The sequence below is a fragment of the Dendrobates tinctorius genome, unplaced genomic scaffold (assembly GCF_039654945.1).
Source record: "Dendrobates tinctorius isolate UK_male_01 unplaced genomic scaffold, ASM3965494v1 ptg000060l, whole genome shotgun sequence".
Taxonomy (NCBI): Eukaryota; Metazoa; Chordata; class Amphibia; order Anura; family Dendrobatidae; genus Dendrobates; species Dendrobates tinctorius.
In genome coordinates this window covers 21,541,035-21,555,000 of record NW_027361728.1, presented here as the reverse complement: position 1 = coordinate 21,555,000, position 13,966 = coordinate 21,541,035, and the positions used below count along the sequence as shown (strand labels likewise).

Sequence of the window (13,966 nt, the reverse complement as noted above, 5' to 3'; positions counted from 1 at the left end):
TGAGGTGCTTGGTATTCATTACTTTTTGGTTTATTGTTCCTTTTTATACATGAATGTCCATCTTATTTGTGCAGGGCATGGTTCCATTTGTTTTTGTTGGAACAAAGGAAAGCATTGGAAATGTGCAGGTTCTCCTAGAATATCATATTGCGTACCTAAAAGTAAGTTGTTGTGTTTTTTTTTTTTGTTTTTTTTTTTTTTGTTTGTTTTTTTTTCCAATTACGTGTAAATGTTTTATAAAACACTGTAGTAGCCTCTTGGGGTGACCTGTTACAACCTTGTGTAAATTTTTAGGAGGTAGAGCAGTTACGACTAGAAAGACTTCAAATCGATGAACAACTTCGTCAAATTGGCATGGGTTTCCGACCATCTTCAAACCGAGGCACAGAGAAAGAAAAGGGTTATGCAACTGATGAAAGTACGGCATCATCTGTCCGTGGAAGCAGGTCCTACAGTGGAAGGGGCAGAGGTCGTAGAGGACCCAATTATACATCTGGTTATGGTATGTCGGTGCTAACACTTTTAGACTTTTTACAGTTTTGTATTAAAAAAAAAAAAATGGCCAAAAAACATTTCAGCCAGACCCATTGGATTAAAGTTTGCCTGCCTGCAGTCATACAAGCATTAATATTGAACGCTAAACAAACATTTCTAGCAATTCACCTATTCTGGTCCCTTCTTATTTTATCTTTTTTGTGTTATAAAAAGGTTACTATATATGTAAAAAAAAAGAAATTTCTGTGCAACTGTTCCTTTCCATTTATGTTCCTGTGACTAGCTGCAGCAGGAGCTTCTCCCCTCTGCAATGTCAACAGCAGGACACAATGATTAAAGGAAACCTCTCATGTCGCTTTGCTGTACAGGTCATGTAATGTGCATCCATTACATGTCTGTAAAGCTGTATAAGAAAAAAAAAATGCTTTTAATCTTTAGTTACCTTATTTTGAAGATCCCTGGCTTCCAGGCAATGTGAGTTGGACTCTATCATCGTTCATTCATGCTCTCCCAGACAGTAGACATGCCCATTACAGTTTGACAGATGGACTCAGCTGCTTTGCTATCACTGCCCACTCTAGGGAAATCTGAAACCTGTGTGTTGACAGCCAGCTGCTTGGGAATGCGCATGGCAGCTAGGTGTACTTCTCCAACTTAATGTTTGATCTGTGTATTCTCCAGTGCACAGGCGTGTGAGAATTCCTCAGCGAGGACTGTCTCATCAGCCCATTATTCATGCTGCCCTTAGTGTTGCTACAGGCTGGTGGAGCGTGAATTAACCCAATATCCAGCACTACCCACATGATTGGAAGCCAGAGTTCAGCTATTTTTTCAGATCTCGAACTGTGTGATATGGAACAGCCTTAGTATTGCAAACTTTTAGCTTTAATGTTTTTGGGTTTTTTTTGTTCCAGGTACAAACTCTGAACTGTCCAATCCCTCTGAAACTGAATCCGAAAGAAAAGATGAATTGAGTGACTGGTCCCTAGCTGGAGAGGATGATAGAGAAAGTCGCCAACAGAGAGACAGCCGAAGACGTCCTGGCGGAAGAGGCCGTAGCGGATCTGCAGGACGAGGACGTGGAGGATCTAGGGGTGGCAAATCTTCGATCAGCTCTGGTATGTCAATTTTATACCTTGTTTTGAGTCACTGGTGTTAAACTTTACCATATGTGCTTACATACTAAATGGGTCTGAACTATAGCCTAAAATTTGTGCGCAAAGTGTTTATTTATTTTTTTTAAGTGGGACATAGACTGTGTGTCTGTATGGCTGTGCTGCGTGATTATGCCATGTAAATCAGCACTGTCGTATGTTTGTATTTAACTTCGCAACTGAAAACCTTAAAACATGCATGCTGTAATGTCATTTGTAGTTCTGAAGACTAATGATGTTAGTGTTGGCTAACCTGGCATATAGTGAATGCAATATTACAGCTCCTAGGAGTAGTGCTCCTCTTCTGTAAGCAACTAGAGGGCACATAATGCAATTGATTGTAAACCCTCACTAGTCTAAAGCATGTAGGGATTGTCATGACTACTGCTGCATATCACTAAATGAACGGTGACAAGGCAACACTTCACTTTTGGATATATATTCCTAGTGCTGAAGGATCCAGACAGTAACCCCTACAGCTTACTTGATAACACGGAATCAGACCAGACAGTCGATACAGATGCAAGTGACTCTCACCACAGCACTAACCGGCGAAGGCGATCACGGAGGAGGAGGACTGATGAAGATGCTTCTCTAATGGATGGAATGACTGAATCCGATAATGCATCGGTCAATGAAAATGGCTTGGGTATGTTTTTATAGGCGTGATACTGATAAATTACATCTTGATTGTAGACAACATCTCCTTGTAAATGTAAGTGTTCGGGGTTTATTCAGTAGTAGGCCTTTTCAGAAATAATAATTTGCTAAGTTTTTTTACATTATGTCTCAAAACCACTAGCGAGTATATATTTGAGGTTGTAACTGCTCCTTTGACTCGTCATGTATTGTAGGAAGTCCTGAAATATATTGTAACCAATACCAGCATATATAGATGGCTTGCTCTAGGAAATGTACAGTGGTATAGCTGATATTTTACATCAGGTTCCTAAAAATTAGTGGCCACGGGTCTCCCAACCTGTGCGTGGCAGCTTCAGATATTTCAATGAAACGGTCATGCTCTGGTTGGGAGACTCTGCCAGTCCTTGCATTGTGGTCTGATCATTGACTGATTTTCACTAACGTCTGAATGACCCTCTCCATTGAGAGCTTGTGTGACCATTGGCCAGAAGTCAGAGCCAAGCTGAAAGCTACAGTCACAACATGGCTGAACGGAATCTGAGATGTACTAGGAAGAAGGTGACTCGTAAGTTTATTACTAGGGACAGGAGCAGACATTAGTGATACCCATCCAGTCCAGTGGTGAAATAAAGCACTATTTTGGCTGTTTTTTTTTTTTTTTTGGACTACTCATTTTGCATTTATTAGAGAATTGTTCCAGAGTGGTTAATACTTGGTCAATGACATAGGTTTACTTCATTTTACAGAGTAGCTAAGATTTTAATGCACTTTACTGTTGCAGATGATAGTGAACAAAAACCCCAGCGACGCAATCGTAGCCGCAGGCGTCGCTTCAGGGGTCAGGCAGAAGATAGACAGCCAGGTAATGGATGTGGGTTGAGTTATTGACAACTAACCTGCATGAGATTTGCACTGCTTCTATTTCCAGGTACTCGTGCTATGTCGTATCAATGAAAAGGTTTCTAACTACTAAATCTAGACCTGTAGGATGATTTAAGTGCCTACCATAGTATATCACACTGTTCTGTCATGTTTTTGTTGTAATACTAATGTTTTAATGATGCACAAATAAAATGAGCCTATGCAGTGTGATTTATTGGATATTTGTGTGTTTTGAGTGTACACAATGTACTAATCGAAAGTTACCCCGGAAAATTATTCTCATCCCAGCCACTTATGGCGGAGATGAGAACCTGTTCATATGCCAAATGAAATGTTGTGTTGCTGTGTGTCTGGAGCTGCCATTCATGCACTACTCCTAGCATAGCCTGCTTGGTATTTTCTGTAATCCCAGCCACAGCTGGCTGTTGTATAATGGACAGAGTTCTCACTGAAGCCATGAATGGTTAACATATGAATATTCAATTTAAATGGTTTTCATGCTACATGGCCAAATAAAGGGTTGATCTTTTCAGATGTGATTTTATTTCTCTTACCTGTCATATATAATCATTTCAGTCACGGTGGCAGACTATATCTCAAGGGCTGAGTCTCAGAGTCGACAGAGAAGCCTCCCTAAAGACGCTCTCGCTAAAGGCAAAAAGGAAAAGGTGAGCTGCAGTTTGGCTGAAACTTGTAAAGTCCATGATTTATTCTAAGCTACTCACATTTTCACTTGAGATATCTTTGAAAGCAAAAACTATAACTATTCATGGTGTATTAAACAGTTTTCATTATATATTCACTGTATAGTTTTTTATAGCATCGTGTGCTACCTCTCAATCTGAATATGACCATATTGTACATTTATGGCAGGTGAATGGTGCAGGCTCAAAATCTGCATCACTGATGCATGCCAGAGCTGGCTGTCAGAGTGATCGGGCGTGCTTACAGTCGCCGCTACTCACAGTACTGTGAGCAATGACTTATCGCGCTGGCGTGACTGAAAGCTGGTGGCTCCTGAGAGGAATATTTTTTTTTTTTTCCCCCCTGAGTACTGCACTTTATGGCAAGCTGCTGGGCAACATCCTAACACTTTGTTAAGCTGCAGATTACACCTTTATCTGATGTTTTTAGGCATTATCCGACATGAAAGTTCCTTTAAGAATATAAACCCCTCTCACGCATATGCGATTAAATACTCGCTATCTGATTACCCAGAATCACAGTCCTAAAGACACATACACTTGGAATCAAATAATAAAACATGAACAATATAAATAACTTCACGCCTTAAGTACTTTGAAAGCGGACAGTAACAATCTTTTTAAATAAAAGTCAAGAAGGTAACAATCATATAAAAAAATATACTTTGGCTTCAGCTCTTCTCTGCCTTACCTTGCATTAATCAGGAGCACGCTATATAAACCCTTCACATCCTGTACAAAGGTTTAGCCATACACAGGGTAAGATGGTGATGCTGTATCCGTTTGTAAAAATAAGGCTGGAGTCACGACATCATCGGATGTGATATGCTAATGACCCTCGGCTCCTGCTCTGCTGCGAGTGTGAGCCGAGTGTCATGGTACTGTGCTTCGATTCTCTTGCATGACCGGATCGGAGCACAGCTGCAGTGGTGGCATAGAAATTTACTTCTCTATCTCCTCGGCCGTCTGCGTATTTCACAATGATATCAGAAGTGCAATGCGATGTTTCACTCGCACTTATAGACTTGTATAGTTGCGCATGAGCCGAGTCTCGCTGCCTATCTCAGCATGCTGCCGGTGTTCCCTCATGCCGAGTCGGTATGAGAAAATAGTCTCAGATGTGAGCTGCCCCATAGAATAACACTGGGCAGAGTGTAATGTGATGTTTTATCGCATAGAACTCGGCTGTGTTAGGCCGGAGGCACGCTACCGTGTAATAGTTGAAACAGAGGAAAGTTTGCTGTCAAGCATATGAAGGAAAAGATGCACATATTTAGATACAGTATTCATCCCCCCAACATGGACTAATAAAATTATGGCCTTTGGAAGAAGGCATACAAAATAAGAGCACAAAAAATGGAATGCTCCTTGTGCAGAGCAAGGGAGAATCCATTTTTGATAAGTTCAGGACATCTCCGTCCACTCTTGGAATGTGCCCCCACCCTTGAGTTCCCCCAGGCCATAAAAGGCAATGCATTGTTTTTCTTTGATTAAAGGGAATCTGTCACCCCTTTTTTCGAATATGAGCTGCCGGCACCGACATCAGGGGCTTATCTACAGCACTCTGTAGATGTCCGGTCTGATGGGTGTTGCGGTCCGGTCCAGCGCCTGCCATCTTCATACGATGCCGTCCTCTTCTTTGCTTCCTGTCGTGGCTCAGGCGCACTGCTCTGCCCTATTGAGGGCAGAGCTGAATACTGCAGTGCGCAGGCGCACATAAAGCTGTTTTTGCATGTAAAGCAAAACATACCAGTTTGAGGCGTATCTGCTTGGGGGAAAAGAATCTTAACATTTTGACTACAAAAGCAGTAAGCAAAAAACAATGCACAATAACTGCAGGAAAAAATAACTTGTTTTTTATGTGGTTAGTTGTAGATCTTTCTAGCTGAGAAATTCATATCAAAGTCTGCGCTTAAACTTTGAACTCATTTCTATGCAGAGAGCACAACTGTTATAAAATGTATCTTTCTCGTTCGCCTTATTGGGGGACACAGAGACCATGGGTGTATGCTGCTGCCACTAGGAGGCTGACACTATGCACAAAAAAAGGTTAGCTCCTCCTCCGCAGTGTACACCCCACCGACCGGCAGGGAATTCCTCAGTTTAGCTTAGTGTCAGTAGGAGGTGGACACGGGTCTTTACTTAGACCCATATCTACCTCGATGTGCGTCGTTTCTTTTCAGGTTTTCCCGGAGGGATACAGTGTGTATGGTCACATCTGTACTCCCACAAGGAGTCTGTGAGTACGGCGTGTACTGCCACCCCGTATCCTCACAGTTCTCCGTAGCAGGACCACCAGCCTTCCAGGCGGACGCCAACACGAAGATGTGTCAGCGATCCAGAGGGTCCTCGTCGCCAGTCTCCCACCCACTCGCCTACCAGAGCCTGTCGGTTGGTTGAGACGCAGACTCTTCAGGTACTCTCCCGGGACGGGTAAGTATGGGGACCCTTTGGCCAGCAGCATTCCTCCCCGAGGGCGCGTTCGCAGCGTCTTCCCTGGAGCAGGGATGCGGTGGCGCTGCGATCTCCTGCGCCCACCCTGCTCCTACAGCCAGCCCCTTCACCGTCCTCTTCTTCTCCCCCGACACTTCGATCGGGTATCCCAGGGTCCTCTCGCGGCGGCGCTCGCATTGCGGCACCTCCGCGCCGACCCCGTGCTGACAGGCGGCCGCCGCTAGTAATTTAGGCCCCGGCTTCAGTTCGGGCCTACTCCGGTATCGCGGCCACGCCCCCCGCCCCTTTCTACTAAGCGGGCTTCTCTCCCACCCGTTCCAGGCCCTCCCACCGCCCTTCTTAGCCTGTTCCTGGCCAGGGGCGGTTCCTGATTCAGCAGGCGGTTAGCTCCGCCCTCCTTCCCCTGGGAGCGCGTTTTCCATGATTCCTTCAGGCGGTCGCCATCTTTGCAGCCGGACGCCCCTGTCAGCCAGATATCGCTCCCTGGGCCTGTCCGCCGGACATTCCTCTGACCTGCATCTGCAGAGTGGTGGATACCTTCGTCTCTGGGGTCACCGGACCGTGAGTAGCTCTGCATCTGCAGACACCCTTCTCTGCACCCTGTCCCCCAACCTTCCGGCTCTCCCTCAGATTTTTCATTATGTCTAACTCCAAATCTTCCTGCAATCGCAAACTTCCCTCAGGTCAGTCCACTTCCCTCTGCCTGGATTGTAGCAATCCTATTCAACCTGACGCCGCCCAGGAGCCATCTAGGGCCCCAGGCGAGAGTGAACCCCCTATGCCCGGCTGGGCCTCGTCTCTATCACAGTCAGTGGCAGACCTCACCAGGGTGTCTCAGTCCCTAGTAGCCGTCCTGGATAAGTTGCCCCATGACACCTCTACAGGGTCCAGCAGGCCTCAAGAGGTTCCATCTGAGTCGGCCAGCGTTAGTCGCAAAAGACCCAGGCAGGATCTCCAGCCGGAATCCTCTCCTCGCCCCATGTCTCCACATAGTCCTTGGCAGCCTCCCTCCCGGGCCTCCTCACCCGAGTCAGGTGAAGCGCTCTCGGACAGGTCATCTGAGGGGACCTTAGAGCTGGATTCGGACCAGGATGCGAACATGAGGGTTACTGTGCAGAACCTCATTGCAGCGATCCATCAGGCCTTCGACATTGCTGACCCCCCTGCGAAATCCTCAGATCAGGAGGTTTCGTTCAGACGGTTTCGTTCAGACGGGAGGAAACACCCTCCAGGGTATTCCCTTTACATTCCGAGTTTGGAAAGATTTTTACCAGGGAAAGAGGAGATCCGACCAGACACTTTCAACGAGGAAAGTGTCTCGGCGTTCTGTACCCGTTTGCTAAAGAGCTCACGGACAACTGGTCTGCTTCCCCCTCGATCGATCCGCCCGTGTCCATGCTTTCTAATAACACGGTTCTCCCGCTGTCAGGCGTGGCGTCTCTGAAGGATTCTAATGATAGGATTATAGAATCCCTGGCGAAGTCTGCCTTCGAAGTGGCTTCGACGGCGGTATGCCCAATTTTTGCCTCATCTTGGGCAGCAAAGGCCATAGCCACTTGGGCAGAGGATCTTCGTCAGGGCATCATAGAGAAAGCACAACCAGATCGACTGGCCGATCTCGCCAATCAGATTTCCCATGCGGGGAATTATCTGCTTTCTGCTTCTTTGGATGCCGCATCCTGCGCAGTTCAGGCGTCAAGTAACGTTGTGGCAATCCGACGCACAATTTGGCTCAAGGCCTGGCATGCGGACCTGTCTTCTAAAAAGTCTCTTACTAATCTCCCTTTTCAGGGAGGGCGCCTCTTTGGATCCCAATTGGACCAGATTATTAAGGACGCCACCGGAGGCACGAGTTCTCTCCTGCCTCAGTCCAAGCCTCGCAGACCCCCAATAAGACGTCAGTTTTGACCCTTTCGGGCTTACCGCCGTTTCAATACGGCGGAGACCTCCTCCAACCAACAAAGACCGCAGGCACGCCAAGATAGGAAGAAAGTTTCCTTCAGACCCACTCCCTCCTGGCGCTCCCACTCTTCGCAGGGCAGACCATCCAGATCCGGATCTGGACGGTCCACATCAGCATGACTATCCTCGGACTCCCGAGGGTCCCTTCCAATTGGGAGGTCGACTCCTGTTCTTCAAGGACGTCTGGCTGGCCTCAGTAGAGGAAGCTTGGGTCAGGGAGGTTGTATCGTCAGGATACAAGATGGAGTTCGTCTCTCTTCCACGGGATCGTTTCTTCGAATCCCGTCCTCCAAAAGATCCAGCTTTGATCCCGGGGTTCTTTACGGCCATCGACTCTCTCCTCAGTTCCGGGGTGTTTGTGCCCGTTCCCGAATCGGAGCGGTTTACAGGGTTTTATTCAAACCTGTTTGTGGTGCCGAAAAAAGACGGGGCGGTCCGACCCATCTTGGATCTCAAGCTGCTCAACAAGAGAGTTCGCCTTCGACACTTCCGGATGGAGTCGGTTCGTTCGGTAATCGCTTCCATGGAGGAGCAGGAATTCATGTGTTCGATAGACATCCAAGATGCCTATCTACATGTTCCCATATTCTCCGGACATCAGAAGTTCCTGCGTTTTGCGGTTCGCCAGGAACATTACCAGTTCGTCGCGCTGCCCTTCGGTCTCGCCACCGCTCCTAGAGTCTTCACGAAGATCGTGGCTGCGTTGATGGCCTTGTTGAGGATCAGAGGTCTCGTTCTTTTTCCGTACCTCGACGATATTCTGATCAAAGCTCCCGCTTTCCAACAGGCACGTCTCAGTTTGGCGATCGTCCTAGACACTCTTTCCAATTTCGGGTGGATCGTCAACAGGAAAAAGTCCTGTCTGGTCCCTACTCAACGTCTTGTGTTTCTGGGCCTACTGTTCGACACTCGTCGGTCAAGGGTCTTTCTCCCACAAGAGAAGATTCTCTCCCTGCAGCAGGATGTACGATCGCTGCAGACCACACGATTTCCGTCCCTCCGTACAGCTATGCGGGTCCTGGGAAAGATGGTGGCGGCGATAGAGGCAGTTCCCTTTGCCCAATTTCACGCCAGGCCTCTCCAACAGGCCATTCTGTCGAGGTGGAACAGGTCGGCTCTGTCCCTGGATCGCCCTGTTCGCCTTTCATGCCGGATCAAGCGGGCACTCAACTGGTGGTTGACGTCACCTCTCATCCTCTTGGGGCGGTCTTTTCCTGTTCACTGGTAGATTGTAACAACGGATGCCAGCCTCCTCGGCTGGGGTGCAGTGTTCCGCAATCACACTGTTCAGGATCGTTGGTCGACTCAAGAATCTGCTCTGCTGATCAACATCCTAGAGATACGAGCGATCCATCTGGCTCTTGTTCTCTGGGAGAGGCTCCTCAGGGGCCTGCCTGTCCGGATTCGGACAGACAATGCCACAGCGGTGGCATATGTCAACCGTCAAGGAGGGACACGGAGTGTCTCAGCCCTGACAGAAGTGTCAAAGATCCTTCAGTAGGCAGAGATTTCGGTACCGACAATCTCCGCGGTACACATTCCCGGCGTAGACAACTGGGCCGCCGATTTTCTCAGCCGCGAGGGTCTCGCGGCAGGAGAGTGGTCCCTACATCCGGAGGTATTTCTTCACCTCTGCCGTCGTTGGGGAGCCCCGGACGTAGATCTGCTAGCTTCTCGCCTCAACAGGAAAGTCCCACAGTTTGTATCCAGGGCTCGAGATCCTCTCGCAGTGGGCGCCGACGCCCAGGCCATTCCTTGGTCGCAGTTCGAGCTCCCCTACCTGTTTCCTCCCCTGCCTCTTCTTCCCAAGCTGTTGAAGAAGATCAAAGCAGAAGGAATTCCAGTCATTCTCATCGCCCCGAATTGGCCCAGAAGGTCTTGGTTCGCGGACATTGTCAATCTTCTCGCGGACGCCCCCTGGAAGCTTCCAGACAGGGCAGATCTGCTGTCTCAAGGCCCGATTTGCCACCCCAATTCTCGGCCGCTCAATTTAACGGCGTGGCTGTTGAGACCGAGGTTCTGAAATGAGCAGGATTCTCCGGTCGAGTAATTCATACCATGATCCGAGCCAGGAAGCCATCATCTTCCAAAATTTACTACCGTACTTGGAAGGTCTATTTCACTTGGTGTGAGGCCAATAAGATCGCGCCCATGTGCTTTTCGCTCCCTTCCGTTCTGGCGTTTCTTCAGGCAGGGCTGGATGCGGGGCTTGCTCTCAGTTCCTTGAAGGGTCAAGTTTCGGCGCTGTCCATTTTGTTTCAGAAGACGTTGGCCTCCCGCCCTCAGGTCAAAACCTTTCTTCAGGGCATGGCTCACACGGCTCCTCCGTATCGAGCGCCCGTGGATCCATGGGATCTTAATCTGGTTCTTGAGGTTCTGCAAGGTTCTCCTTTTGAACCTCTCAGGGATGTTCCCCTTTCTCTCCTTTCTTGGTACTTCACCAGGACAAGGTAGTTCTGCGGCCTCCGCCCTCTTTTCTTCCAAAGGTGGTGTCCTCCTTTCACCTCAATGAGGATATTGTTCTGCCGTCCTTCTGTCCGAGTCCAACTCACCCTCGGGAGCGGTCCCTGAACAAGCTGGATCTGGTCAGGGCAATGAGTCTATCTGTCTAGGACGACTTCCTTGCGAAAGACAGACTCTCTTTTCGTCATTCCAGATGGTGCGCGGAAAGGTCACCCGGCTTCCAAAGCTACTATTGCTCGCTGGATCAGATCGGCAATTTTGGAGGCCTCCCGGGTTAAGCATCGAGTGGCCCCTCTGGGGATCAGAGCGCGCACTACCCGGGCAGTGGGTGCCTCCTGGGCGGTATGCCACAGAGCCTCCGCGCTGCAGCTTTGCAATGCTGCAACCTGGTCTTCGGTTCACACGTTTGTGAAATTCTACAAGGTCCACACCTACGCTTCGGCGGACGCCAGCCTAGGTAGAAGGATCCTGCAGGCAGCGGTGGTGAGTCCACTGGCCTGATGGAAGTTTGTTTCCCACCCCAGGGACTGCTTTGGGACTTCCCATGGTCTCTGTGTCCCCCAATAAGGCGAACGAGAAAACAGGATTTTTGGGTTGCTTACCGTAAAATCTGTTTCTCGGAGCCTTCATTGGGGGACACAGCACCCTCCCATGTTCTACAACTCCTGTTCTTACTTTGGTTGATTGGTTACAGTTGAGTTGTTTGTTCTGTTTTCAATCTATTCTGTTACTTCTCCTACTGCTTTCTCACTAACTGAGGAATTCCCTGCCGGTCGGTGGGGTGTACACTGCGGAGGAGGAGCTAACCTTTTTTTGTGCATAGTGTCAGCCTCCTAGTGGCAGCAGCATACACCCATGGTCTCTGTGTCCCCCAATGAAGGCTCAGAGAAACAGATTTTACGGTAAGCAACCCAAAAATCCTGTTTTAACAGGCAATGCGGTCCCCAGCTGCCTCCTTTCAGTCCAAAATTCTCAATCTCTATGAAAACGGAGGTATTGAGAGATAAGGCATTGTAAAACATTGGTATATGCTAATTATACAGGGTGGGCCATTTATATGGATACACCTAAATACAGTGGGAATGGTTGGTGATATCAACTTCCTGTTTGTGGCACATTAGTATATGGGAGGGGGGAAACTTTTCAAGATGGGTGGTGACCATGGTGGCCGTTTTGAAGTCGGCAATTTTGGATCCAACTTTATTTTTTTTCAATTGGAAGAGGGTCATGTACACATCAAACTTATTGAGAATTGCACAAGAAAAACAGTGGTGTGCTTGGATTTAACGTAACTTTTTTCTTTTCATGAGTTATGACCACCTCCTTTCCCACTCTTGACACACTGATAGCAACACCGCTAATTTGTGTATCGGTTTGTCTCCACTTTACTTTCTTGCGCTTTGTTGAAAGTGGAGAGTTGTGGTGATATGAAGCAGCAAAGGTCCTGTCTCTTCTGCCAATTGGAAAGTGGAGGTGGTGCTAATTCACTGATATGCCCACGAGTGCACTTGCAATTCTAATTTGCATATCACTAAAAGCCGAATTTCAGCCCAGTGGATGACACAAATTATCTTTTGTAATATTTTATATTGCCTTATCCTGCACTCTGCTTGTGTTACTGTTACTGGCAGGTTCCCTTTAATTACTATGAAATGATACTAACTAAACTACTTATTATACAGGTAAAGGAGGTCATTGAAGAACAAGGAGCTTCTGAAAAGGTCACAAATGGACCACGAGGCTCCAATGGTGGCAGTACTTCAAAGTCGTTGTCATCAGCCCCCGAAAGGAACACTGCAAGCTGTCAAGATGGGAGCACACAAGAAGCCATACTGAATGGGGTTTCCTAAATGGAGTGTCCTAGTTTACAGTTCCTTTTACATTACATTTTACAATAGTGCTTGTACAAGCTTGCCAAAGATAGATTAAGGATCGCCAGTCTTTACACCACACTTTCAGTTCCTCCATTTGGAATAAAGAAAGGGGAGGGATCCTGATAAACATGTTAAACATAAGTTGATACCTACTGTGTTCTAAATACATCATCAGATGTGCCTTGAGATAGTATACGAAACATTAAAGAAAAAAAAAGAAAAAAAAGTGCTGGCTATAGGAAATGTTTTGTTTCAAATACGGCATTGAATGGGGGGATCCTGCATAATATTTGTCCTGAAAGCATTAGCTGCTTTTGTTACATTTTTAACAATATGCAACCACTTCTTCACCTGAGGAAACTAGAAAATGCAGTCTAAAAGTATTTTGCACTGAACTGTAACTCTCCATTGGTTAGGTCTGGAAACTGGTCGTTTTAATCCATGTTTTCTTTTTGATTTTCTTTTTTTTTTTTTTTTTTTTTTTCTATTAAAAACAAAAAAAAAGCTGTATGGAGGAAAAACTGCAGACCACTGGAACACAAATCTCATCTGCAGCTATTGGCAGTGACTGTTCTTCATTGGAGCTTTGTTTGGTTTATTTATTAAACTGTACAGTATTTAAAATCAAACATTGCTAGAAACACTAAACCGAACGTAGTCCACAAAGGCATAACCCTAACTACTGAAAAGATCATTTTCCAGAATGTTTCTCCTGTATAAAAACTGCATATGTTAGTCCTAGTATGGTATTTTTATTTTTGTTTTGGTTGTTTGATGTGCAATATGTTTTTGTATGCAGGTAGTAAAAACAAAACAAAAAAACACAAAAAATAAACTTTGATCTTCCATTTTTTTGATTATAAGCCTAGTTTCCTATGGGGGAATGCAATTATTTCTTAACCCCTTCACTGCTTGCATGTCCAGCAGCGAAGAGGTTAATGTGTGTATCAACATGACATTTAATTCAACGTGGTAAATACAATTGGACCAGTCTTAATGCTCGATTACGCTCAAACAGTAAGCATTGACAAGCGATGTGATTCCCTTTTGTACTGGACATATAGCCTTGATTTACATCAAGTATCACAATTTCAAGCCTGATGGAGGCCACCCTCTTCAACTGGACAGAAATCCATGAAATAAACATCTTTACAGCACATACTTTTCAAGCATATCCTGTCTTCTATTCATTTTTTTCAGTCCCCTGTCACGTATTTCTCTTGCCTAAATTCTTGCTGTCAAATCCAGGCTTTACCTATTCAGTCTATATCAGAACATGTTCTACTCTAAAAAGTGCACTGTGGGTATTTCTAAACCCAAGGTAAAAAAAAAAAAT

The 13,966-nt window shown here is 46.6% G+C and overlaps 1 protein-coding gene across 2 annotated transcripts in view; it reads left to right on the top strand.

Moving 5' to 3' along the window:
- FXR1 (FMR1 autosomal homolog 1) overlaps positions 1-13,480 on the top strand; it is an 84,532-nt gene extending 71,052 nt beyond the window's left edge. Inside the window, exons 11-17 of one of the 2 annotated variants that reach the window (XM_073578770.1) lie at positions 75-161; positions 295-502; positions 1,410-1,613; positions 2,098-2,298; positions 3,073-3,153; positions 3,750-3,841; positions 12,439-13,480. In XM_073578770.1, coding sequence (XP_073434871.1) covers positions 75-161; positions 295-502; positions 1,410-1,613; positions 2,098-2,298; positions 3,073-3,153; positions 3,750-3,841; positions 12,439-12,606 — 1,041 coding nt within the window. In that variant the 3' untranslated portion in view covers positions 12,607-13,480. The remainder of the gene's footprint in view (positions 1-74; positions 162-294; positions 503-1,409; positions 1,614-2,097; positions 2,299-3,072; positions 3,154-3,749; positions 3,842-12,438) is intronic. The other variant, XM_073578771.1, reaches the window with a different exon arrangement.
- Positions 13,481-13,966: the final 486 nt, after the last annotated feature.